The sequence below is a fragment of the Zootermopsis nevadensis genome, unplaced genomic scaffold, assembly GCF_977971745.1.
Source record: "Zootermopsis nevadensis isolate Lab colony 2312 unplaced genomic scaffold, Znev_1.0 Znev_ptg000023l, whole genome shotgun sequence".
Classification (NCBI taxonomy): domain Eukaryota; kingdom Metazoa; phylum Arthropoda; class Insecta; order Blattodea; family Termopsidae; genus Zootermopsis; species Zootermopsis nevadensis.
Window position 1 is genome coordinate 2548957 of NW_028259155.1, and position 27744 is coordinate 2576700.

At 35.6% G+C, this 27744-nt stretch overlaps 3 protein-coding genes and 1 long non-coding RNA gene across 16 annotated transcripts; 2 read left to right on the forward strand and 2 right to left on the reverse strand.

The window, feature by feature from the left end:
* Window positions 1-280: 280 nt before the first annotated feature.
* On the reverse strand, window positions 281-2866 carry LOC110839486 (uncharacterized). 2 transcript variants are annotated; one of them, XR_002546497.2, is made up of 3 exons: window positions 2707-2866; window positions 1599-1795; window positions 281-954 (listed from the first exon to the last, which is right to left on the reverse strand). It is a non-coding gene; the product is annotated as an uncharacterized LOC110839486 (long non-coding RNA). The 2 variants fall into 2 exon arrangements; XR_015536652.1 differs by having other exon boundaries at window positions 281-422; window positions 822-1795.
* On the forward strand, window positions 2334-12964 carry LOC110839483 (mediator complex subunit 26). 6 transcript variants are annotated; one of them, XM_022083700.2, is made up of 4 exons: window positions 2861-3351; window positions 4953-5108; window positions 5409-5483; window positions 6495-12964. In XM_022083700.2, the coding sequence occupies exons 3-4, from the start codon at window positions 5418-5420 to the stop codon at window positions 8388-8390; spliced, it is 1962 nt and encodes a 653-aa protein (XP_021939392.1). In that variant the 5' UTR covers window positions 2861-3351; window positions 4953-5108; window positions 5409-5417; the 3' UTR covers window positions 8391-12964. The 6 variants fall into 6 exon arrangements, with proteins under 6 accessions (XP_021939390.2, XP_021939392.1, XP_021939393.1 ...); XM_022083701.2 differs by having other exon boundaries at window positions 4962-5108; XM_022083698.2 differs by lacking the exons at window positions 2861-3351; window positions 4953-5108 and adding an exon at window positions 2334-2553.
* A 683-nt stretch (window positions 12965-13647) lies between these two features.
* Window positions 13648-17573, reverse strand: LOC110839484 (histone chaperone asf1). 2 transcript variants are annotated; one of them, XM_022083704.2, is made up of 5 exons: window positions 17459-17573; window positions 17190-17310; window positions 16369-16484; window positions 15866-16042; window positions 13648-15308 (listed from the first exon to the last, which is right to left on the reverse strand). In XM_022083704.2, the coding sequence occupies exons 2-5, from the start codon at window positions 17296-17298 to the stop codon at window positions 15123-15125; spliced, it is 588 nt and encodes a 195-aa protein (XP_021939396.1). In that variant the 5' UTR covers window positions 17299-17310; window positions 17459-17573; the 3' UTR covers window positions 13648-15122. The 2 variants fall into 2 exon arrangements, with proteins under 2 accessions (XP_021939396.1, XP_021939395.1); XM_022083703.2 differs by having other exon boundaries at window positions 17388-17541.
* A 1105-nt stretch (window positions 17574-18678) lies between these two features.
* Window positions 18679-27641, forward strand: LOC110839500 (uncharacterized). Of its 6 annotated transcripts, none has more exons than XR_002546500.2 (5): window positions 18679-18806; window positions 19823-20096; window positions 21712-22034; window positions 22869-25804; window positions 26949-27641. XR_002546500.2 is itself a non-coding variant. In XM_022083743.2 (5 exons), the coding sequence occupies exons 2-5, from the start codon at window positions 19857-19859 to the stop codon at window positions 25081-25083; spliced, it is 2184 nt and encodes a 727-aa protein (XP_021939435.1). In that variant the 5' UTR covers window positions 18679-18806; window positions 19823-19856; the 3' UTR covers window positions 25084-27641. The 6 variants fall into 6 exon arrangements, 5 of the variants coding, with proteins under 5 accessions (XP_021939435.1, XP_021939433.1, XP_021939434.1 ...); XM_022083743.2 differs by having other exon boundaries at window positions 22869-24442; window positions 25037-27641; XM_022083741.2 differs by having other exon boundaries at window positions 22869-27641.
* The last annotated feature ends 103 nt before the right edge of the window (window positions 27642-27744 follow it).

The following is a 27744-nucleotide window of genomic DNA, read 5'->3' on the forward strand; positions in this document are numbered from 1 at the left end:
TATGTAATAAGTGCTATATTATAAATTTTTAATCGCTTTTACGCATTACATGGATCCTCCTCAATTACGACATGAAAGTAAATTTTGTCGTCTACTATAAGCGGCACACGAAATATTTCCACAAATGAGAAATTTCATCATATAATCGTTCAATTATAAGTCCTACAAATCCACATCATTCATTTATTTACACGTTGGAATACACAGTTGACATTGCGTTTATGGTAGTTCCGAGCTAATTTTAGTTTTATAAATATGTACTTTATAATTGGACATACCTGTACTTATTTTCCAAATGAATTTGTTTCTTGTATGTATTAAAGAGTATAAGGTCAGCTTGCAGGAATCAGTTTGCTATAGGAATACAAACTGACTACCCTTTTTTGTATACTTATTAGTCTGGTATTCAGTGCTTCTTAGGGCTGCCCAAAAACATAACATATAAAAGGAATGGGTACACTTAACCATAAATTCACACACTGCCTTAATTATAAATAGATTGGAGCAAATCTTACTGCAGACTTTGTCTATGCTTAACATAAGATTACTGTTTTTAACAGTTAAAAAAGTGTTTTTCTTTAATTTTGTCAATGTTTACAAAGGTCCTTTTACCCAGAAATATGCTTTGTTTGAAACAATAATTATTATATAAGCATTTAATTTGATATAAAATACACCGGTTACAAAGATTTTGTCTGTCTGGACATGGTCAAGTAAGTCCTTTTATCTACATTTATTTCTGCATCAATTTTTTCAGTTTTATAATTAATATACTTAAAGTCCTCTAAGGTTACCAGCCATGTCAAATAGTGAACACTCACTGATGTTTCAGGGACCATCTGTGTCCCCATTATCAAGGTATGTGATGCTGTGAGTTTTAGATCATACACTTTTTACAAATGTTTGTAGTATGATGGTGTATTGTAGTTCATTGGCAAGGCTTCCATGGAAATCCTGAAAAATATCACACACTTAACACTGACTAAGAATTTGTTTCCATAGAATCTCCCTTGATCCATGTTGGAAATTTAAATCAGCTGGCAAAGTAAAGTTTCATTCCATGGTCAAACACGTTGAAACAAGGATTCAATCTAAGAACATTATTTAATCATGAAAGTGGTATTAAGATGGATCGGGTTGTAGACTACATTCATCTGGCTGGGGATAAGGTTCAGTGGCTGGCAGTATGAAATCCTGTTCTAAAAGCCAGGTCGTACAGAAATGAAATATTATAAATCACACCACAAGGCTAAGGTATGCTACTATTGTGTTAAAAAGTAAAACATTTATTTTACATTACTCCAGTTTCTGTGGTATGGCAGTGCATTACTAGCCAGACCAGACCAAAGTATTCACCATTGAACACAATAATGAATATTTAATGTCACAGAATTAGGTATAAGTAGTGTTATTTGATTTATTAGCATAAAAGATGTCATAAGAAAATATATATGAAATAAATAACAAACATATATGAAAAGTTGTTTATTTATAAATAGTGGGTAGGCTAAGGATATTTGACTGTCATAAAACTGATGCAAAGGGTGTATTAAAATGAATCTTCAGAAACAGGGTATAAGGTTGTGGATGGGATTTACCTGACTCAGGACAGGGCCCAAGGGTGGACCCTTGTTGATATAGTGAAACTTCAAATGGCAAGACCACCTGAGCGACTTTTTTGTTCTGGGATTGTGCTCCATATACGTAGTCAGTTGGCGACAATAATTATACGGAGCATTTTATAATCTACTTTCCAGTTCTACCAGTCTTTTCTAACATACGAAAATTTCCAAACCTGAGAGAACGAAAACGGAATTATGTATTCACACTGTGTCTACGTAACGGAAATAACAATAGAAAATTAGGATTTCTTAGGGGCACGCTGGTGTGGGCATATGAATGGGAACAAAACCATTATCATTATAACTCAGATTAGGGCATAAGAGGGTAGAAAAATAATATTAAATGAGGACATACGTTATGGTGAATTATGATTTCGGCAGATATGTCTTAGGATTGGTTAATTACAGGGTCAATTGTAAATTTCGTCGTAGTTTTTGTTTGCATAATATCACGAACTGTAGACCTGTGTGGCAGTTGGCAGCTCATTTATGGTTGGTAACACCTTACTAAACGCCTGTTTCCCCCTCACATACAAATTTTTCGTTATGTTTAGTGACCATGTAAATATGATTTACAAGTAAAATGGTTCTGTAATACTCAAAACGTGAAGGAAATGCATAATCTGAAGTTTTAATAATATTATCTCTCTTGCTTTCTAGAATAAATGGATAATTTAAAATTATGCGATACTCAAAAGGAAAAGACGATCGGTTTTCGGTTATTGTGACGTCATATTCGGAAGGGCTCGGAAGTTGTCGCGAATTTATATTACGCTCCCAGAATTCCACAATAGTACATGTCCGCCATAAGTGCTGGTGGCTGTACGTTGGTTGCGGAGCTGTTCAGTCCGAGACCCAGTACGGCCTCATGCAGCACTCTCCTTCGGAGATCAAGGAAAAGTTACTAAAGGCACTCGACAAGGAATACAATGTAAGGCTCTTAAGTAAGATTTGCAATAAATCTGACACCGAAATCGGCAAAAAATCGGACGCAAGTTACGAATCGTCGAAATGCACTGTGAAAGTGGCGTGTCTATCCCAACTTCAGGTGCAAGTTTCTCACTTGATAAAATTACAAGTATACCCTTTTCTGACTAAAGATCCCGACCGTCGACACCAAAAATGTGCACAGATTCCGCTGAAACCAAGGATTAACACCGAACTAGTGAAGAAACCTATAAATTTGTGTGTGAAAATTGGGCTGGCGGAGCTCGAAGAAGACGTCTTACCCCTGGCCCACCTCACTTACGCGGCACAGCGCACGCGCAGTGTTCTGTTTCATAGGTTCCGGTTATCGGGCGATTCTTGCAACATAGTTTTCAATTATTATTTTGAAATTTTTTTCTGTTCCGTCCAAGTGTTGTTCAGTATATACGCTTAAAAGCGTTACGTAAATTTAAAATCACTTTAATTTTAAAAATTTCTTTCATAAGAGAATAGAGCTGTATTAGTGATAGAATTAGTACACGAAAATGCGCATTCATGTGGAACATCCCATATGCCCTTACAGAAATTGTGTGCTATTTGCATATTTTAGACTTATATTATACTTTTCCAGTCCCTTTGAACCGAGATTTGTCCAGTTTATATTTATAACTATTTATATTTTGTTGTGTGCGTGGCCAACTGAATTCAGATAACTTATATGGTCAGTTTGAGGTTAGGGCAGGCAACTTGTCAACATTTTGCATTTTTTTCCAGGAGAGTAGTTAACAGTACCTCTTGAAAGGTTGGAAGAGTTATTTAATTAGATTAATTCCCATTTTTTTTATTAAAGCAGTAAAGTAAACTAATGAGCACTGCAAATTTTTGTTAGATATGTTAGAAAGTGCTACAGTATTGTGGATTAACATTTTGAAATTTCCTGCCAAAAGTTCATTTTTACTTTTTAACTAACAACAGACTCAACTATATAAGAAATGAACAATGGATATGTTTTATGGGTTTCTCAGTTTTAAGTAAATGAGTATTGCATATGGACTTTTACATAGGGAACTCTGTTATTATAAGAAGTAGCTTTAATTGCCTATTTATATGCAGGTTTAAACACAGTTGCAGCTTAGGAGTTCAATAAATTATGTCAAAGTCTTCCAATAGCAATATGTCCAGTACACATGATTATGATGGACAAACCATGAGGTCCTTTCAGCTATATAAAACATTTTGTCGTCACTCATTAGGTTCACGTATCCCAAAACAATAACAGTATCAAGGGTACCATTACGTGTATAATTAAAAGTACCTGATCATTACTGATTTTATTTGTAATAAAAAAGTGTTTTGCAGTTTCATTGCTACTTTGCAGTAATAAGCTTTTCCACAGAAGTTGTCTTTGAATATGGCAGAATTTTAAGCTTACATTACAGGATCTTTGATTTCATTGTTTGAAATGTATTATTCACTGAGGGAAGAGAATAAAATGTTACTGGGAACATTGTTGTCATTAGAAATCACCCTTTTAACTCCCTTAATTTTCGTAACGAATGAAGTAGAGTTAGCTCTAATATTGAACAGGAAATATTGAGCACTACCATTAGAAGAACATGCCCCCAGTATTGAAGTGGAAATCGTGTCTTTGACGTGGCATCAGATTTGCTTTCAGTAGCATATCTTTTTGATGTAATTCCTTAATTTCTGCCCATGTGTGCCATATGTCTTGCACATCTTCCATTTTGTAATTATCCTAGAAATGTGTGAAGAGTGGAAATTGGGATGTCCCTCATTGTGTGATCATCTTCCTGTTTTTCTAGGTTCAAATATTTTCCTTGGGACTGTTGTATTGTTCTGAAAATCAAGTTTCACACCCATTTAATACATAAAGTAAAATTATAGTTCATTTCTTTAATATCTAGGTTTTGAAAGAGGACATGGAAACATTAGTGATTGTGAACTGGATAGCAGCAAGTATTTTTCAAATTAATCTGCTCTTGCTCAATTTTTTCCTCATTCTCAGGGAAAATATTGGGATAGAGCCCTAGAATATGCCTTGACCACTTCCACATATTTTCCACTTTATCATGGGCAATTTTGTCCTGTAATGCTATATGACCTGTTTGATTCATTATCAAGTAATGGATACAAAATTTCCAATATAATTTATGTTTTATATTTAAAAACTATGATAATTATACAGTCTTTAAATTTTGTTGTTGTTTTTTCATCATATAAGCTATGTAATCTACGAAAATTAAAAGTATCATGTAAGGAAACTGCATTTTTTGAATTGCCAAATTCAGATTTGCCAGGGCATAGTAGTTGCTACCTGCCTTAGTATAAACTGGTCATTGATGGACCAATATATATAAACATGAGCAAATGAATGTACTTTAGTTTTTGCAGGTTAGGTACGAAACTACTTCTAAAGCAGCTCCTTGTTTCTAAAGTGGTATTCATCTCTTCTTTTAACTCAAATTTCTTGTGGTCATAAAATTATCGGCAGAACCCAACGTCAAAACAGAAACCACAGGATATGTATGGAACAAGAACGTAAATACAATTTTAAACAAAAATATGCTTATTATGTGTTATTATATCCATTAATACTTTCACATACTATGCCTCAAGAAAACCTTTCCTATGTCCTCAAAGCTGAGAAAATGAGATTGTGATGCCATCCAGTAGCTAGCCTTTAAACTTCCGTTAAGTTTCTTGGAGATATGAGTTATTGTTATGAGGGTGATAATTATATAAAAAAAAGGTACTGAAATATTGCCAGTACATTTTCATTTTGTTATTTTGTTTAGTAAAGTTTCCAAAATATTCTTACTTGTCTTATTTTGATAACAGGTTGTGGACATGGCTACAGTGGTTGAGATCATTGCCATCTTGGAAAGAACTGTCATCACAAAGGAAGCACTTGAGGTAAGCTTCAATTTAACGAATTACAATGTACATGTAGTGTAATAATTTAGGCATGTTTGCTGCAATTTGATATTTGACCTTTGCAAATGGTGCCAGTGACAATTATCTGGTGCGTGTCTGATAGTATGACATCACCCAATTCTTCCAGTAACATACCTTGAGTTCAACAAATAGCCTTCCTAATCAGTCTTTTTCAGGAGGAATCAAATGTCTGGTGATTTGTTCAAAGATTAGGAATGTCATTAGGTCCAGTGTTAATGGTTCTTGTCAAATCATACTTCACAGTTTTGTTATCAGTGTGATTGTAGACAGTCGGTGAATTTATACGAGAAACGTTCAACACTTGGAAAATACTGTCAAGAAGCCAGTGCCGCAAATGCTGTGGCAAATCTTAAGCAGAACATGATTTATCAAGCAGTTCTGCTGCAAATTTTGTTTGTTGTAGAATGCTATGACTTAAGGTCTCTGTTTCTAGTTTAGTCTTCTTTATAATATACGAGAATAATAACAGTGAAATAAAGTAGAGCACAATTTATGGTTCTATTTTCAGGCTTAAATTTCCTTCCCAATTCCCCATAAGCGTGAGCTTATCATTATTAAAATAAATCTGCAGATAAGAGGATGTTGAAAAACATGTTATTCTTCTTTCTTCTGTTTCTTGAATGGTAAAGAAGTCTGTGGGGTTTGTGGGGCTCAATCCATCATTTCCTAAGATTAAGTCTTTTCCAAACACTCTTACTGTATTTGATGGAAGACTCTCGGGTTACAAGCCGTAGAAGATGTGGTTTATTCACCATTCAGCCACCTGACGCAGCTTGTAACCTGAGAGTCTTTCATCAGCTTCAGTTGCTGCAAAAACTTTGCTTTATACTCTCCTACTGTATGTTCTTTAAATCTTAACATTAGCTGTGGCATTCTGCAGCATTAGGCAAAACCAAGGGTAGAATTGTTTACGGTGCAGAATACTTTTTATTTTTACAAATGTAATTAAAATAATATTGTTGTTCCTAGACTACTCGTCTTGGAAAGTATGTCAATGAACTGCGTCGCAAGACGACAAATGAACTGCTTGCGAGACGAGCGAAGGATCTGGTACGAAGATGGCGTGTCATGATTCAGGAGAACAACACAGCTGGGGTTTCTACAGTATGTTCTCACATTCCCTCAGCAGTTCATCAGACAAATGGGACAAATCTCTTGTTGCATCAAGTAAGTCCAGGACTCCGTTCAAATGTGAGTCCTGCTCTCCCCCAGTTTGGCAGCACTGCGGGTCGGTGTTACTCGCCTTCGTCGGCTGCAGCTGGGGATGCAACAACAAATTTTATACCAGGTTATCCCCGCTCTCCAGTTAAGCCTTTTGTTACAGGTGATTTATTTTTGAACCCCAGTCACCATTTTAAAGAGTCTTCCTCCATTTCGCGTTCAATTTCGAGTCCAAAATTGCACCCTCTGGCCCCCCAAGTGAAACTTCCTAATGTTTCATCAAACTCTGATCATCTGGGGTATCATTGTCGTCCTAGCATTTTAGTAAATATGGACTCTGTGCCCAGAACGCACGCGTCAAATAAGAGACTCCGGAAAGAACCTTCACAGGACGTGTCAGCTAAAAAATTTAGTCGGCCGAATGGTCAAGTGGTCAAGGGGTTTGATTTTATGAAGTCTTGCGTGCCATCGCAATCTGAGATCCATGGCGATGGTAGCCGAGACAGCATAAGCGGTATGAGCCAGGGCTCTAGTAGTTGTGAGGTAATACCATTACACAACAAAGTGCCTGTTATGGATATGGTTTTTGGGATGACGTGTGCTGCTGTTACAACAGCCACGACGACAGCTACTACCACAACTATGGCTACTACTGTTACGTCAACAGCTGCTACAGATCCCTTTACTTGGTCTAGCATTTGTTCAACTTCTGTTGTTACTGATACAACTTCTACACACAGTACTTCAGCTACTAATATTTTTGTTGGTACTACTGTAGTAACAACAGCTGTTTCTTCAGCTACTGATACTATAACTGGCTGCAGTACCACTCCCGTTCCTCCTGCTAAGACACGTCGGAAAAGAACTACAAAGTTGAGACGCGTGTCCGCTAGTGCTTCTGTAACACAGGCCATATCTGTGGGTGATATTCTGAAGGAGAAAATAGCATCTAAAGTCCGGACACCCAAAGTGAAAACTACACAGGAATTGGTTGCTAGTGTACAAGCCAAGACTGGTGGTGCTAGTGGAACCCTTCCTGAAGATAAATTAGGTAATTTAAATGTACTTTTATCTGAAAACAAACCTAGTCTTGCAAAATGCATTCTTATGAGTCGGGGAACCCCCACAGATGCCTTAGAGATATCGAGGAACAAGACCGAACACATCGCGAAGTTCCTCCAATCGCAGTCAGAGCTTCATCCGATTCAAGAAGATCCTTCCATTGTACCTCTTGCTGAAATGGAAGATCTGAGGTTACAGAAACATTTGAGGGGTCTTCCTGGCAGTAGTGGTGGGGATAATTACAATTCGTCTCCAGCCGAAGTGTCTTCATTTTCAAAACTGTCGAAGGACATCCTCCAGCAGTTCTCATCGTCTAAAGACTCGCAAAGTGCCAGTGGTATAGTGACGAACATTCATGATCAAACTGTCGAAGATATTCTTCCTCCCGTTGATGTAGACGCAATATGTTGGGATGAGTCCGTGACTGACGGTACAGATTCTGAACCTCCCGTTGCGAAGGAAGTAACAGAAGAGGTTATTAGGAAGTTTCATACCGAGCATATAGAAAACGTAAACGGAAATGTGAACGAAGGTGCAAGTTGTGATGACAGTGATAATTTCCGTGAGTGGCATGAGACAGTGTCGAAGAGGTCCTATCAGGGAGAATTTTTACATATATTGCCTTATGTTGTAATAGACTGACATTGTTTTGGGGTTAAAATATTCTGTGGAATGTGCCAACTGAGTAAGGATACAAGGCTGAGGCATATTTTTGTGATTCTGGGATGGTAGGTGGTTGTGAGGTCTGAGTGGAAAAGGACACTCATAAGAATTTATGTACTGCTGCATCATTTCTGGGGTATTTAATTACTGTTGCAGAATTTTCTTCCTTTAGTTGTCACCATTTGAGAAAGTGTGGTCCTTCACGATACTGTTAAATAATTATATTTAAATTTGACTGTATTTTGTTTTTTTTATTTTATAACAAAATTGACTGAACTGAATCGTATTCTCTGTATAATTAGATGTTCTTGTTAAATTACTGATCTTTTTTCTGATCTCCACTACTTTTTCTGTTTAATAAGGTGTTCTTATTAATTATATACTTTCCATGGTGTGATTTTGCAAATTATTTCTTTCTGAATACATTTCAGCAAACTACTACGTTTGACATCTCAGCTCAAAGAACAATTTGTCCTAAATCTGTTCCTGATTTCATGTATTTCTTCTTTATTTGCGTAACTTCTTCCTTTAATATTTATACATATCCCTTAAGTACTTGAAATTGCAGTTGTGGCCTCGTGTAGTTTTATACAGGCTCATGACTATTGATTGAACAAAGTGAGTTTGTTAATATTGTATTTTGTTATGTTTTATAAAGTTTCATTCCATCGATTATTATAATATGTATAAATATTAAGTAATTATGTTACTGGACAGTGATGATGAGAATGTGTTGGGTCCGTATGATGAGGTAATTAGTTTGTGAATTACTTGAAGGATCATTTGTATTGTTTCAATTTGTTTGAAAGCCATGGAATACAGAGCAAACTCAAATGTGTGTTACTGTTATTTCTGCTTTGGTTAGGTTATGCTGTCAATTGCGTTTTAATGGTTATCTTCAATTCCAGGTGCAAAATGCTTTAGCTCTGAGTGTAGTCTTATTGAGACTTCTTTCTGTGAACCAGTCAGTTTAATGTAGAAACCACAAGTTTCTCTGAGGAGCAGCTGGAAAGTTTGGGCAGTCTTTGTTAAATGTGCCTTTGGTTTTGACATGTCAAGAGCCACCCAAACACTTACCATTTTCCCTTTGCCTAGGAGAAGTGAAGGTTACATATTTGTGTAAAAGTATATAGTCCATAATCCCTGAAATTAAACGTGTCAAATTTTCTGAGAAGCGAGCTTCGTGCGATTGACTGGATAGTCACGACGACTGATACGCTGTACACTTAAGGCAGTTCCTACTACTTTTTGTCTGCACGGCGTCAAGGAAATGTTGATATTTTCCGTTTATCACTGTAGTTGGCGAATTGTGTCACCAACATATTTTTATTGTTCCACTAGTCTTTGAGCACCATGTTCTACTTTCCTGGAAGAACACTAAGGTGTCCCGTTATATTTATTGTTTGCTAGATGGATTATCCAAAATTAATAATAAGTGATCATTTTCCAAAACTGGGGCTGTTCAATGACATGAAGGTAAATTTTAAAAAAATGTTCAGATGAGTTTTGCTATAATTGAAGGGATCGTGTTAAAAATGTCAGCTTGTATAGAAATTATTTTTGGAATTGTTTATTCTGAGTAAAAAGTTACTCGTATAATTTATGTGATCTTCGTAGATTTGTTATGATGGAAGAAAATAGGCATACATATGACCATTCAGGTTTTGGGTTCTACTTTCTTTCTCCTGTGTTGTTTTGTTGCAGCCTACGCAGAATGTCGTTAAGCCAATAGAGTTGAAATGTTCAAATTTATCAGAACTTTAAAATTTAAATTTGAGTGGCCATACGTAAATGTAAAGTATTACATGAACGTTATTGCAATGATACCAAAATATTATATGGATTAATAACTGTGAATACATGTAAAAAAAATGATGTCTGAATGTTTTCATTCACATTTGCCCATTTTTTTGAAACACTGTTCTGAAGTTTAATTTTAAAAATTTTACATCTAGTTTCTGGGGTTGCATAATTGTTATGTGGATACGCAATTTGTCGTCGTAATCTGAAACTTGTACTGTTTCTTGTCTGAGAGTGTCCCAAAATACGTTTCCAAATTTTACTCTTAAAACAAAATATACTGAATGTGAAGGGCAATACAAATTTGTCAGCGTTCTAAAAGGCATTTTGATTGTACAAACGTATGGTACCAAAAAAAGAATTGTTCTGCGGTCTTTTCATGAGAAAATTTTAATGTATCCTGCTAGTACTAGTTCTCTGCTTGGCTGTACAAGGTCAGCATTTCAGAAACTTGTGCAAGTAGGTAAGATAATGTTTGGGAAACTGATGCTGCTAATATATATTTTTCCCCAATATTTACATTACACCTATGGAGCATGCAGTGAAAATTTTATGTTATGAAGGAAGGAAAATATTGGCTCTCTTACAGACATCGAAGTATCTTAGTCTTCAGAGCAGCCATAGAATGTTCCATTCTCCAAACTTTAGATACATTTCACTCTTATGTAACAATTTTGCAGTTATTTAAATTGCTGACTAAAGGAGTTATGTTAATGTAGGGTCTACATATTCAAGAGCACACGTGACAAAAATTCCGTGTATTGTGCGTAGTATTTCTCATGAATAAGTATTCGGTAGAAGACTGGCCGTCACATTCCCCAGATTTAAATTTGTGTATGTTATTTATTTAAAGTAGAATGCTTACAAAAATAATCCATACTCGTTAGAGGCCTTAGGAAAAGAATTAACACTCATTCCAGAAATCATGAAGAAAGAATATCGAGATGCGTCTCAGAACTTGCATCACCATGAAGTGTATTTCAGTGATGAAACCATTTCCAACAGTTTTCATGGGCCAGTTTTGCCACGTTACTAGAAAAGGTGAGCAGAGGACCTTATTATTCAAAAAATCTTTCTCAATGAACTGAATTTTCCAAGGACAGAAAAGGTGGCTGTCCAGCAGTTGGACACTGTCCACTGTAGTTGCTTCGACATGAGAGTTTAGATTCTCAAGGTGTTGGTGATGTCGACTATGGCCTTCTGGGTTGTGACACCACGTAGTCTTCGAGTGGTTATCAGAGTTGGAGGAATGCATCCCCTTCAATCACTTCAAACCTGAACATTTAGGCAGTTTATTCCTCTAAAATGGTAAATACCACAGCCCACCAGACCACAGTCGATTTGCCCTAGACATCTCTCTACCTTTTTCAAGACACTGAAGAGACCAGGTCCATCGTTTAGGACTGATAACTGCTGAAGTGACCCCAGATGTCAAGAGTATGTTCCATGACTTAAGACTACCATTTATGTCACTCAGACGATTACACTATTGCTTCTTACTTGAAGTGGGACATTAAAATTTCATAAATGGAACAGTCCCTTTTGCCTTGTATAATATAAGCAGATAACTTTATAGGGAGTTGTCAAGAACCCCCTTTGCATACACATTTCAATGTAAATATAGTATCCATCGATATAAAAAAAGAATATGACTGTCAGTAATAACAGATACTGGATCTTGTAGTATCTGTAATCATGAAACTAGTTCAGTAAATAACTTCCTAGGCTTTCAGGTTTACTAGAAGATGAATCATGATTTTGTATGTTCAATTGTAGTTGTCATGGAACTGAAGAAGACATTAATTAACCTGCACCACCTGGAAACGGATTTAAATTTTTGTACTATAGAGTTGCCTAACAGACATCAGCTCCAGAGTTAACAGTTTAGTGGTATTCTACTCTGATGCTTGGCCGTCTAGATCACGCGTCAGACAGATAATAAAGGTTAAGCTGTATAAAGTGACTATAAACAATTAGTATGACTTTTAAAAATTAATTTTTTATAACGAAGACCGACGTGGGACGGATAATATTCACTGTATACAGGCAGGGTAATGTCAATCACTTTTTTTTTTAAAGAATTGGTAGTCATAATTATGTATCGTGAGGTTCATGAATGAAATGAAAGTGGTGGCCTTCTATTTTATTACATGTGAACAGAGATGCAGAATTCTTTTGATATGATGTAAAAAATTATATATTGCACAGACTTGTACTATACACAAGACAGTGTCCATTTTTAAACTTATTTTACTTGTTAACCTGACTTTATATCAAGTGACCAAACGTCTTTGAAATGGGAATAAATTTGCAGTCACTTGATAAACCACTGTCTTCACTCTTGTAAGTATACTAGACTCAAGGGCATTAATTATTATTTGATATAATTATTTTCATTTGTGTTTACACTGTCTTCAGGTCATCTCATACTTTACATGAGGAAGGAATGTGTGTAGTGTGTGCTTGATAGTTTTTAGGAAGTTGATAAGTATTATATCTGTTGTTTCATGTTTACAGCTGAATGAAAAGAATTTTGAAGTACTGTACATTCATAACTGTTTAATTCTGGATTTACAAAAAATATATATATATATAACTAGAAGGGGTCCTGATATGTTATTATTCCCAGAATAATTGCCAAAGCTTTGTTAACTGTTTATAATTAAGTGAGAAAGAGTTATGTTTGATACTGTAAAGTTTGTTATATCTGTGTATAATTCCACAGAAAAAATATAATACAGTGAACATTTTAAGGACAGTCTCTCTTTGGGTTATTTTGAAGTCTCGCAAGTTTTAAAAGATGAATTGAGATTTTCATCCAGTATCTGATCTGGGTCAAATTTCTGCACTCAACTGGAATTACTGACAAGGAATGTATGTTCAGTTACTATTGTAACATACGAACTGTATGAACCCATTTACTTAACTGAATCATTGGAAAAGGATTCCATACTCCTGAAGCAAACTGGTACTTGGTACCCGATGCAATTCCTACAGGAATAAAGTGAGGTAATGTGTGCATAGCTTAACAGTTCTGGAGGAATTCACTATAATTTGACCTTTCATTAAATTATTATAAACTTTATTCTTTTTTACAAGGCTGGGTTGTTAGCCCTGCGCTCAAGGCCACTGAGTTCTTCTGTGACTTCCTTTGAGATTCGTTTGTAGTTGAATAATCTACTTCAAGGTGTGTGTTAATTGCTAAAATTCCTCTTAAGTTTACATTCTTCAAGCAGCCTTCAAAGGGTTAAGCGTATCCATACCTATTTCAGCTATGCAATCACAAAATGTTACATTTTTTTCAGGAACATAATGTTGATACTATTCATGGCCAGTACAGGCGTACTAATATTTTGTACAAGAAGTCACACTTTTCTTTCTAAAGTTTTACTGCTCATTCTTACAATATATGGGTGCCCCAATAACAATGCAAATAGAAGAACTGATATTTTATTCTTGTTTTGTATACACTCATCCTAGCTTTCAAAGCATAATTTTTAACAAAAGAAGGTTATGTATTATTTAACATATCGTGATGTTCCTTTAAACAGAGAAGATTATTCTGGTTACTTTCAGAATTATAATTTAACATAAAAAATTACATTCTTTTTCACAAATATTAACATTTGCAATGCATATTTTAACCACTGGACAACTTTTAATTTCTGTATATGAAAATAAGAATTACTGGAGCAGTGTAATTTTTAAATTATAAAAAAAATTGTATTTAATTTTAAATATACAGTAACATAACTTTAGTTTCAAATATGGCACAAAATACTTCAGAATCATTTCAATCTAATTCTTCATGTCTGATTTGATACATAATTGCATAAGATTCAAATAACAGAGATATTTCAACACGTGTCAGTACTTAACTGATACAGGTAGGTCAAACCCTTCATATATATATATACCTTCACAGAAGGCAATTTTACACACCAGACAATCTCATGCATACTGTAACATAAATAAATAAAAGAAATGAAATTTTAATGTGGTAAGATATTCAATAAATTTAACATCTATCATTTCATGTAACAATTTTGTTGCTTATTACTGTAAATCCAGGAAGCATTTTAAATGCCTTAAATTGCGGAAAAATACCAAATTGATACTCTTAAATAATATAAGATACAACTCAAAGAACTAAAAAATTGTTCAAAATCACAACTACATTCACAAAACAAGTGGAGATTATAAAAATGAAGTTACTTCACGATTTCTAAGATGTGATCACGTACGAAGTGTTTAATGTAACTGATCCATCAGATGAACAGGACAGTACCTGTGAACAGCTGTGATAAGGTCTCTTCGTGAAGCAGAATTAAAAGTACGATCCCATGTCTTTGCAGTACCGAACAGATGAACTAGGATATTGGAAATTCAACAGTTTGTTGTAAGAACATTCTGCAGTTTATAAATTTAAACATACTAAGGCATGCATTAAGAGATCTCACTTCCTGTCCTTGTACATTTGCAGTGTGTAAACATAATTTTTCATACTTTTTGCTAGACACGACTTGCTAAAGCGTCTGTTATTCTCTTCCCGTACACTAACATTCCCATATGACTTTGTGAGCTTTTAACAAATTAATTTTCTGGTATCAAGCACTGTGAAGCTGTAATACCAATGGAGGAAGATTTACCTGACATTACCTAGCCTCACTCTAGAATAATATTCTTGGTAGCCAGAAAATCAAATGTATAGAGCACGTTCAAACTGCGGCGTCTGTAACTGGTATCAGGTGATTGAATGACCTAGATCAGTAAAAAATGTAATGGTTTGTACTTCACAGCTTTGATTCTAAGAAGAAATACATTTTATAAGAGCTGGGCCACTACAATATCAGATGGAAGTGGGACAAACTCGCATCGCTGAACACAATCGATACCAAATCTTGCACAGGTTCACATCACCTCCATTGCACTATGACTACTATTTTCACTGAAGCCCACTGCACCGTTAGAAGAAACAAGTTCTTCTTCTATATTATGTGTAGTGTCATCTGTTGACTGATGCATCGTGTCTGTATCATCCCAGTTAATTTTGAACCTGGTCACTCTGGGTTCTGAAGCCAGAATATTGCGGAAAACCTGTAAAGTAACGTCATTCAACTTGATGCAACTCGTACCATCGTCTTGGGCTATAAGATGGAATTATTTTGAACTTAATGACAGCAAATATTTCTATTTCATGTGCCATTTGTGATGTCGGAAAAGGGTTTAGTTCATTTTCATTTTACACACTGTTTTTCTCAGTAATGTTTTATATAAACATTCAAAGAGATGTGTATGATGCGAATGTAAACAATTAATATTTTCATTACCTTCAAAATTATGGTGATTTTATGCAACTTTTAGATCTACAAATTTCTGGTAGAGGTAGAAAACGGTTATAGTATACCAACTTTTCAACTATCTTTTAACAGCGATACCATTACAAATTATGTTTGCGTGAACAGTTACCTGAATGGAAGTATTTCATCGTCATTATGTTATTTTCATACTGAAACTACTGTATGACCGTTGATAAACTAGGGACACGTGGCATGCAAACTGAAAAGCAGACCTTCACTTATAACTTACGATGAAAGATCTATGGAATATAAATAAATTCTTTTCAAGTATAAGAACATGCCTCTAATGCTGACCTTATCAAATTGTGGTTGTGCTGGAGGATTTTCTTTGACCTCTGGTTCTGTGTAGTCATTGTTAATAAAGTATCCAACACGCACAAATTCTTGCCGTCTATAGGAACATGTAAGGAGTACCACCGTCACTCCAAGTGCATCAACAACAGGAATTTTCTGCTCATCTGGAGGGTCTGCCTGCAATAAATACCTCCATTCAACAGTATGTCTTCGAAAGGATAAGCTCTCGTGTATAAGAATCCTTTGATACTTTGGTAAATAGTTATAATTGGTTGCAATAATATACATCTACATATGGTGGTCATGACAATGTATCTGTTGTTTGAGATATTGAAACTAATAATGGATACATAACAATGCAAAAGCATTTTCAGTACTTATACCTGCAGACTGAAAAGATGCCACCATTAGAATAGGATATTGGTATTCTAACAGCAGGAATTCATAAGATTAGTAATTTAATAATGCTGCCTCAACCCTAGAAGAATCACAATATATCCTACCTGAAAGACAAACTTATGCTTCCCCTCAGGAATTGGTCCAACATATATTGTGTCCAAAATCTGATCATGCTCCTCACTTTCTGCAGAACCTACATAGATCATCTTCCACTCTAAATCTAGAAGAAAGCACATCTTACTTAAGACTTTCCTTTCCATATTATAGTAAAATATACTCTACATCTGACTCTTCAGATGTGGTAGAGAATGTATGTGTTATGCAATAACTTTACTCTTGCATACATAGAGAAAGTATGTTAACTGATGAATTTATGAATCCCCCCCCCCCCCCAAATTAAATTTAAAACTTTTTACAGCAATTCAGTACCAAAAACAAGACAGATATCATTAATAACATAATGACAAGCCACATTAATGCATGTCCGAGAAAACTGAGACCACAACACAGTGGCAAGGAAAACTTAAACAGCAACAAATACAATTTTGTAACATGCATCTGCATATACAGAAATCTGGTTTGCATGAAGAAAGAATTCAGCGGTAAAAGTATTAGTGGCACAAACATCTGCAATGATTAGAATAAGGCAGAAGAATCGTTTGAGTCACAATGGGTCAACAGCCTATCCTGCACAGATGTTTTGTTAGGACTTTTAACCTCAAATTAAATCAAAACAATGGGTTAGAGAGATTTTAATAATATATATTACATGTAGAAACAAAATGAACCTAAAAACTGTAACATATACAAATGATCACCACTGTAAAGACGTACAAGGCAGCTTTAGAAAACAAACGTACTGTGTATAAATCAACTGATCTTGATATATACACTGGGGATAATAAAAATTCTTGTAACTACCAACCTTCCTTCAATTCCTCTATACATTCGAAGGTTATTTCAAACTGGAAAGGATTGAGAAACGGTGATGGATTATCCAGTACAACCACGTTACACAGCTGGACTTTAGCCATTTTCTCAAAATTCTGAAATGCACACAATGGTCATTAGAACCTAAAAAGGAATTATTAATGTTTACTATGCGCCGCTTGTCATTACTTACAAAAGGATTTAAAGCAATTTGAACTCTACGCTGACTTTAAACAATGACACTACAACCACCAACTGACTAACCAATTCTGTGTAGCCAAAGTTTTCCCATGTACTATACCATGCATAGAGTAGAAAAGCATGTATTTTTGGCGGTAAAACAACACATACAATAGGATATGGTACTAATCAGAATGGCCAACTACCTACTTGCAGGCAAATACTATTTCTTCTTCTTCTTCATGGCTCAGGTAATTTTCCTGTTCCGTCTGCACAATAAATCTCGCCATCTCTTATTTGGTCTTCCTAAATCACTTCTTCCTGAAAGTTTGCTCTGAAGTACTCTTTTTCGTATTCTTGCATTCTGTGTAAATGTTGCAACCAATATTTACGATATTGCTTTATTACATTATTTGCAGGATCTGTATTTCTGTAAGTTCTAAAAAAATTAATTTATTATATGGTGAAGTTTTGTACAGCATTTGGTATTCAGCAGGAAATTAATTTCAGTACTTTTATTCTGCTCTGGGCCTTCTTACTGGGTACCCATCTTTTACTCCAATATACCACGACTTGTATAGCCATATACTATTCCTATGTTGGCATTCATCACAGATGATAACAATTTGATATCATTAAGCAAAGGTGACTGGGATTAGTACATTCTGGCAAGATAATAAAAAATATGGTAGGAATGTATAAAAATATGTCGTAAATGAGATCAATTATGAATATCTGAACAAACGACAGAATAGCGTAATCCCCAAAACTTGAAGAGAGACAAATGTAGTTATCCGCTACTTCACTGAAACGAATTAATACAGTAATTTAAATACAATTTAATCATACGAAATAAAATTGTCCTACAACCTGACGTGTTCCTAAGCATAAATAATTAGGTATGCAGAAATAAAGTTTCTTGGCAATCGTATGTTCCGGCGGTGACTGCTGTTACCTTTCTCTTATTTACAAATATGCCAGGTATGCGCGTACTCTGATCTTTCCTATTAACGAACGAGTTTGATGTATGGCATTATGAATGCCCATAGTATATTTTCCCTATATGTTATTTAAATATTTACAGATTTAAACAGCACACTTTTTTGCGGTCATCCTTGGTGATTGACATAGTAAAAACTACATTTGTTTTGGAAATAAATTAAAATGGAATCGTTACATTCTTAAGTATATATTCATTTTTCACTTGGTACTGAACGTAGGCTGACATGTATGCTATAAATGCAATAATATGTTTTTGCATTTGCATTGCATGAATATTGTTACCAATTGATACTATTGAAACGAAATTGGTAACGCAGTTGACTTCCTTAGTGTATATTTGATCGATAGGTGGTTTTGAGAAAACGAAGGTCTATGATTTTTGGGAAAGATTACGTATTATGTGGATTAGGGATGTGGTGAAGGATTCACGGTGGGTATGGCTATTTATATGTAATTAGAATATGGCATTTCAAACAACATTTTGTATAATACATCTGTAGTATCATGCGTAAAGCGAATGGACGTCGTTGGGCATATTTGTTGGGCACGGGTTGTCTTTTTTCATTCACATTGTCGCTGGTGTTTTTAGAATTATTACATTATTGTAAACTATGTTATCTAAAATGACTACAATTATCATACTTGTCTTTCTTTAGCTGTCAGTTTGGGAATGTTAGTACCGTATTTATAGTAATTAAAGTTTTGCCTCAAACGAAAAACCCCGTCAATCATTTTTTTAACATGGAAGTTCGTGTTTCTCAGAATTTAATGCCGCGAATTTATTAAAAATTACAATAGTACTGTCAGATGATTACAAACATCTTGATAACCATACTTTCATTGTGTGTCAGTTTAGTACTACGATATTAATATTACTGGTTTATGCAAGAATTATTGAATAGAAATGAGGTTAGGTAGAGTATCAGACCTACCTTTCACACGTGGAAGCGAATGTAAGGTACAGACCATTAATTTAACTTTGTCTTATCAAAAGTTTCATAGATTAGTAGCATTCACATCTGTTAAAAAGTAGCGGAGTTTCCAGTGAGTGTTACATCACTATCTTGAACTGTAATTGTTATTATTTAAAAAATGTGATGTACAGAATATACACTCTGTAGTGTTAGAAAACTGTGTTTAATGAAGTAATAGTTTGTATCTGAAATGTTTTCTTAAAGTTTATACACTCTCATTCTCATTGCCCACCTTTAGCCATTGTGAGTCTGGCCTGAACCACATTACTCAACTATAAGATATGCTTTGGAAACACCTGTGAATTCAGCTTTGTTCTGAGCGACCTGACTGAAAGCAGCCGACAATCACATGAAGACAGTTGGTCCACCCAACCGTTCCCATCCTGTTACAAAGCATTCTTCTGATTGATTTTCACACAAGGTTCAGTGCAAAATTTGTAGTTCATACTTACCAGTATTTTTACTTCTGCAGGGTGGGATCAGAAACAATGCAATGATGCAAGAACATGGAATCCTGCAGTGGCACACCGACATCATCAGAAACTGGTGTTGCTGCCACCGTCACTTCTACCAGCACTACAGCCACCGCTACCACCAATGTCTCATTGAGCAATGGAGGTGCCCATGGGGAGGAAGATGAGGACTCCAACTTTGATCGTCTGACTCAAATGTTGCCAGAATGTTTTGTTAGTGTCAAACTTGAAAATAACGAAGACACTTGTTCTGCAGAGATATCTACTAACACGGTATATATTGTTATATCCTGATTTAAAGTTAAATTACCAAATTAACAATGTTCTTGTGATGCTATGTGGACTTACAGGTGGATACCAGTGTGTCAGAGAGATATAATGTCTCCATCTTCAGTGCTGAAGATTGAGTCAAGTGCAGAACTTCAGCCCTGATGATGGTTATAGTATGCTTCTCTGAAATGGTGTCTGTCTACAAGTCCACATGACATCACAACCTAGAAGACCAATATCAATCATTTTCAGCTGTGAGAACTTCATATTTCAGAAAGGCTGGACTCAGAGCATGCCCCATGGTATATTCTAAGTAAGTCCCTGTTTTGATTTAGCCCTAGTTTTATTAAATTACCATTATTGATACCTTGTGCCAGGGCTGTGGAGTCGGAGTCGGAAGCAATTTTAGGTGGGGTCGGAGTCGGTAAAAATGTACCGACTCCGACCTCGATATAAAATCTTAAGAACAATTTCTATACCGTGTGAGCTGCCGGCAGTATCACGCTTAGGGAGATCCAAAGATGCGTTGAGCCACGTGGTGTGGGAATAATGCTTTGTAACTTTGGCTCCGGTACCTTAAGAATACAAACTGTCTACAAATCAACCGATTTCTGCAATAACCATTATACGTATACTTAAATATAGGTTATAAGTCTAAAAAGTAGCCTGATGATTAACATGGTGGTGATGAAATCTCTTGTGGTACCATTTACCATTTTAGTAGGTTTACCCTTATTAATATACATTGAGCTTTTATGAAGGAGTCACAGTTGGAGATTTTAGTACCTACTCCGTAATGGTCCAAAGTTTCACAATTATTACACGTTACATTTCCTTTGCAGACTTATTCTTTACCTGTAGAGAGGACAGAATGAACAAAAACGAGGCTTGGAAAGTGTACAGAATATCAGAAATACACGTGTTCCATGTGTACTCAAGTCATCCTTAATGTTTAATGGTAATTATCTTGGAAACAGTATGTAGTATGAAATATGTATGTGGCATCAAATATTCAATTTATTGATTGGCCATAAAGTTTGTCTGACAATTTCACACTTTTTCATTCTGTTCAGTAATGTATTTAAAAGTATGTTCAAAACTGTATTTATATGTAATTCAGAGTTGTGGTTCAACCTTTCAAGTTTGGACAAAAATTATAATTTTTAAAATTTGATATTAATAGATGATACCAAATTTCACCATCCATCCATAGTGGCATATGTGTATGGAAAGCGAGATAAAATAAGAAATGGCATCAAAGTGTTACATGCATGAGTCACACACATTTTTATGAATGTTTATTATAAAAACAATTTGATTCTGTAGGTTCATCAAAATCTATTTTAATGCTGTTTCACTATTTTTCTCAGGTAAGGTTGCCCTACCCCAAACATTTACAATGTAAGGATTGACACTTCCATGTTTGTGGTTCTCAGTTTAAATATAAGATTAGAAACTGACTGTCCTGCCTGGGACATCTGTTACTTCACAAGAATGATGCGATAATGCCTTAGAATCTTCCTTCATCCTGTCATGATGTAAAACTTTTCAAATTGACCAGTCGCCATGCTCCCGAAATAAATAAGCAATAAGAGAATGATTTGTTTATGCTGTTCAGGTATCGCCTATACAGGACACCGTACGTAAAGGAACTTCGTCAGGGTGTCCTGAAGTTTTAAGTGAGCCGGCACCTTCTAAATCAGTATCGCTGGACATGCAGAACTCTCAGCACACGACTGGAACTGGAAGTCGAGTGGCTCCTTGTTTTCACCACAGGGGAACAATGGGGTGCTCTGCGATACCAGAAATGCCTCCCTGGCTTCAGCAATGTTACACCACAGGGCAGATATCTGGCAGTGACAGCTGTCAGCAAGGACCTCAGCACTTCCACCAATCTGCAATGTATTTCAGTCATGAAGGCCCTATCATTCAAGGAGACAGGTACAACATGATAGTATTTTTTATTTAACATTTTTATTTCTGCTGCATATAAAATTGTGATAATTTGTTCTTCCATGAAAGACGACAACCATTTCCTACAATGGTCAGCTTGGGACCTGGGAAGCCAGATGAGAGATGTCCATGTTATCCAATCCAGAATGTAAATTGGTTGTTCAGGAGAGAACGCATTTCAGTAGCATAGTGGGCTGGTGGCCCGTCTTATCGCATCAGCTCCGGATAATGTTCAGCAGTCATAGAAGCATCAAAGAAATATGGTCCAATAATCAGTTCGCTGGTGACTCCAGCCCACATTATAACTTTAGGTGGATGGTGTGCTGCTTCTATGAAGAAATGCGATTTTTCTTTAGCTCATATATTAATATTTTGAGTCTTTCCACCAAGATATACTGCACATTTGTACTCCAGTCCATGAACAGTCTGTGTCTTAGCCTTTGATGTCCAATTATTTAATATAATTTTAAGAAACATTGCATTTTTATATTGTTACAATTTTATCGTAAGTTACAAATTCCATTTCTGACAAGCCATATAGTTGACGACTTAATAGATGGTAATACCGCCAGTAATGTGTCTGGTTCTTGGGTACAATATAAGGCAAAAGAATTACTTTACAAGTTCAAGTTGTTCATTTTTTACAGTTAGTCATACCTTTAGGCCATTTTTGTGCAGTTTGACTGCCTTTCAAAACACAAATAAGCCGGTGTAATGCTGCAAAGATAGGCAGAAAATTGTAGTTTCTACATGAAAAATCTTACTGTAGGTTGGAAAGTGATAATGGTAGCGTGATACTATTATAATATATTTTTCTTACAGGTCTTTGAAGTCTGGAGGAGGAATTTCTCGTATAGATACGACTCCTGCTGGAATTGGTGGCCTTTCAAATGGTGACATTTGTGATTCAAACACCTTCCTCAACTATGTTTTGAACCAGCAAAGGTCAAGTGGTATTTTCTTGTTTGACCCCATCCGTACCCTTCATCCAAATGAACCCAGCACCGAAACATCTGAGCATGAAAGTAATACGAACACAGAGTCTACCAAGCATCAGAATCTCAACCACAAACACACGAGTGATGCCTCGGTTAAACGTAATAACTCACCGCCATCTTCCATCGCTCCGGTCGAGGGTAATCCCTCGCGCCGTGATGCTGCCACCAATACTGTCTCGAAATATGCGCAAACAATTCCGTTACTTCCCCTTAATTCCGATGCAAAGACCAACGTGGGTGACCACTTGGATGATGGCGATATACCCATGACTCGAATTCAGTCCAAGGCATGCCACTTACGCCATTGTACCAAATGTATCATGTCAAAAATAAGTCACATGTGTCATGACGAGAGAACGTTGCAAGCACAAGATGAAAGTGGAGGCCAGAGCTTAACTGCAAACTTTACTGTTAGTGGTGCTTGTCAGAAAATTATAAACATGAGGAATTGCTCTACTGTGGGCTGTGGTAATCATATTGCAGATGCTAAAGCTGAAAGTGGGAAGGTACAGACTAATTTTGTTGTCATAAGTACAGATGGCAGCAGTGACATAAGCCCTCAACAGGGGCAACAGTGTAACCATGGATCTTGTTCTTGTTTGGCGGAGAATACTCGTAATCTTACGGGCCATGCTGTAAAGACTGAAGACTTGTCAGCTCATAACTTCGGTGGTACAGACAGTAACGGCAAATTTGGAAACATGCAATTAGGCCACGGAGTTGTTACCGACTGCAAATGTATGAATGATTGCAGTAGTATGTGCATTAAGGATAATCGTAGATTGCATTACGTTGATATTGATAGGCCGTTTACTTGTGAAATATGTTTCAAGAACTATCCTACAAGCACTGCACTGATGAACCATATGAGGTACCATCGTGGACAACGACCATATCAGTGTGAAGTCTGCAACAAGGCTTTTGCAACAAATTCTCATCTCGTCACTCACCGCAGAGTTCATACAGGTGAACGACCATTTCAATGTAGGCTGTGCAGACGCAGCTTTGCTGACCGGTCTGCATATGTCAAGCACGAACGTACTCACGGCCCAAATGGAACGATAATCAAGCGATACAAATGTGATGAATGTGGTAATTCATTTGTGGATTCTTGTGGATTGAAGAAACATGTTCGGATACATACTGGCGAGAGACCGTACTGTTGTTCAGTGTGTCAGAAAACATTTTCAACTAGTTCAACTTTTGTTGCCCACAAGAGGATTCATAGTGGAGAAAGACCATACAAGTGTGAAAACTGTGACAAAATGTTCATTACCAAGTCTCACCTCTTGACTCACCGACGGACACACACGGGTGAAAAACCTTTCAGCTGCCAGGTGTGTAACAGGGCATTTGCGGATGGTTCAAGTTTTCGCCGTCACGAGCGTCTCCATACAGGTGAGAATAGGCATACTTGTGATATCTGTGGTAAGGGCTTCCCATTTGACACGTCATTGGCCAAACATAAACAGAGCCACATACCTGGCACGCCAACATATGTATATATGGTATGAATTATTTGCTGGCTATTTGTACAGTCTTTTGGACTTGAAAGATTTTCTTTTCAGAAATTCATCGTATGTAGGGATCATTGCATATTAGAAATCATGGCTAGTGAATGTAATCTCAGTGAAGCTCTTATTTAGGTATATAGGAATACTTTTCTTTTTGTTGTCGGTATTTGGCAGAAACTATTTCCGTGGGTATCTGTTTAACTTACTGAAGGACGTGTCTTACTGATGAACACCTGGAGGGATGTTTATGATTTACGGTAACAGAAATTAACCTTATATTGAAAGATTACTCAATATAAGCAGTGTTTTATTTATAATTTAGACAACTGATGAAGTCCAAGAAAGATTGTAATGCACCATTGTCAGAAACGTTCAGATATCACCCTGATTTAGATTATTTAACAGTAGAGTAAAATGTATGTATATCCAAAGCTTTGTATGTGATGGTACTGTTATGTTTGAATTTTCATCAAATTAGAATGTTTAAGGACAACCAAAATCAGTAATTCACATTCATCGCCCTGATGACGGAGGCAGTATGTCCTCTGAAACGTTGGTTAACATCGACCAGTCTACACGGCGCAACAACCCAGAAGACAGAAATCTTCATACTCACCGCTGTGAGAACCTCAAGTCTTAAAACTCTGAATTAGCTTTTGTTTTGCTATAACTAGTGAGTTCAGCATATTCTGTACCAAACTATGCAGCAAAAATGTTCAATAGACATTCAAAAATAAAATTTTAATTCAAAATTCATTCTGGGTTTACATATAATTAGAAACTGGAAATTGAAGTACCAACTGCACAGTGTAAAAAGTGAGAAGAGAAATAAATACAAGTTTTTAAAAGCTAATAAAATTCATATAGATAATAAGTAATGTAATATTACACAGTAAAGACAAGTAATGGTCAACATAGAAACATTGTGTAATGTAAGGTTTAGAATAATAATCATATAGATATTAAAATGTTCCTTTTACCTCATGAGAAGTGAACATGTGATGAATCTGATAAGGCATAATGCTCTGGTCAACTTTTTTTACCACTATAAACCAGAAGTGCTGTAATCTGCTGGCAGAACCTGGGAAGTACATTGTGATTTTTTTTTTTCAACCACAGTGTGTTTTGAGGGAAAGCTGTTAACACTAAAGTTGAAACAGAATATTACAATGAATTTTATATATAGTGGTTGAAAAATGAACCACAAATTGTTAATGGGTTAAATTATTATTGAAAAGCTGAAAAGGTATGATTCACCAGGTACTGATAAAGTTTTAGACAAATTTATTGAAGCATGAGGCAAAATATTTTCTGCAATGCAGAAACTTGTTAATTTTATGTGTAATAAAGAAGAATAAGTGCAGAAGTAGATGTAATATTTTATTATACCTATAAAAGAAACTGGAACATATTGGGATCCAATTTCAATTCCCAATTTTAATAAAAATAATAACAATACATGAACATGTGTGTTAGGTTAGGTTCCTGCTTTATTGATTCATTTGTTGGAAACTGATTATTGTGAGAACAGCATAAGTGTTCATAAAACAAAATGTCTGTTATTGTACTTAAAAGACTTTATAAATAACTTGTTTGTAATGTGTTCTATAAGTAAAGTAAATCCTTAGCCCTGTTGTATAATGCATTTAGCTCTGTGCTAAATGTATTAAACTCATTTGCATATAGTAATGTGATTGAAAACCAGTTGAGTTGCATTTTTGTTGTTGTCATGAAGCTGCCATGTTGTAGTTTTTACATTGTACAAGAGAATTAAAAAAAGTGAAGTTGTATATATTTAAATGATGTGTTGCTGTACATCATTTCAGGACTGTATTAAGTAATGCTGGTATGTCTGCCATTGCCATGTTAGTATTTTCAATCATAAGATATTAAAAAAATATGAATTTTGGATAGCCTCTAATGGCATAACATCCATACCATATTTCATAAAATCTTTCAGTCAGTTACTGATTTGAAACGTGCAGTCAGATTGACAAAATCAGCACTTTATGTATTCGTTTGATGTAAATTGTGCAGAAAACGCATAAAAGGGTTGATAAAACTGATTAGAATCATAATTGGAGAATATCTCTCTTCCAGCCTTCTCTTGGTGATGTTAACACTATCTGGTTTATAACTTGATGCCCATAGATCAGTTACTGATCACATTTTCTGTGTTTGTCAGATAGAGAAGAAAAATTATAAGTGCAATTGGACAATACATCTATTATTTACAGACATCTAGAAAGCCTGGGAATCAAGAGAGAAATATTGTACAACATTCTCATCCAGTTTGGTATATTGAAAAAACTAGTTAGGCTAATCAAAGTATGTTTAAACAAAACTGGTAGTAAACAGGTTAACATTCATTTGATACATTTTCTATTCAGAATGGTGTGAAACATGGAGATACTTTATCACCACTGCTTTTTAACATCACTTTGGGATATGCCATTAAGAAGGTGAGGAAAATCAGGTGAGATTATAGTCAAATGGAACACATCAACCACTGGAGTATGCTGGTGATGGAGCATTAAATAAGAATACAGAAAATCTGCTTGGTCTAGAAAGAAACGCAGAAAAGAACAAGTATACCATTATGTCTTGTCGCCAGAGTGTGGGACAAATTCATAATATAAGTGTGTGCAGTACGCGACTGTAATCTTGAGACTTGCAAGGAATGCAGGAAGTCCGAAGCATTAAAGGCAGACGCTATCTTTCCTCCTTCACCCCACTTCCTCACCCCGCAAGTCTCAAGATTACAGTCGCGGACTATATAATCCTTTTAATATATGATGACTCCCCTGAGGGTGGTCATATGAGACCAAAACATCCAGAGATGAATGGTAAATGTTGTATTTGATGGTGCTAATACATTTAAATATTAGTTACTTAAATTGTATTGCATTTCCACTGACTTTGTTAACATATTCCTCGAAAATTATACTCAGCTTACTCACATCACTGATAACGTTGGCTATTCACATATAATGCTTACATTGTCACCCATATTATTAGTCATGGTGTATGTATATATTTCAGATAATGTGTGTGTATATTAAAAATAAAGTAATCTACACATATTTTAAGTGGATGATGATTTACATTAATATTTCATGGATTCCACATGTGTTTGTAAATGTTTTTTTTGTCTTCATTTACATACATATTCAGTAACAGATTGTT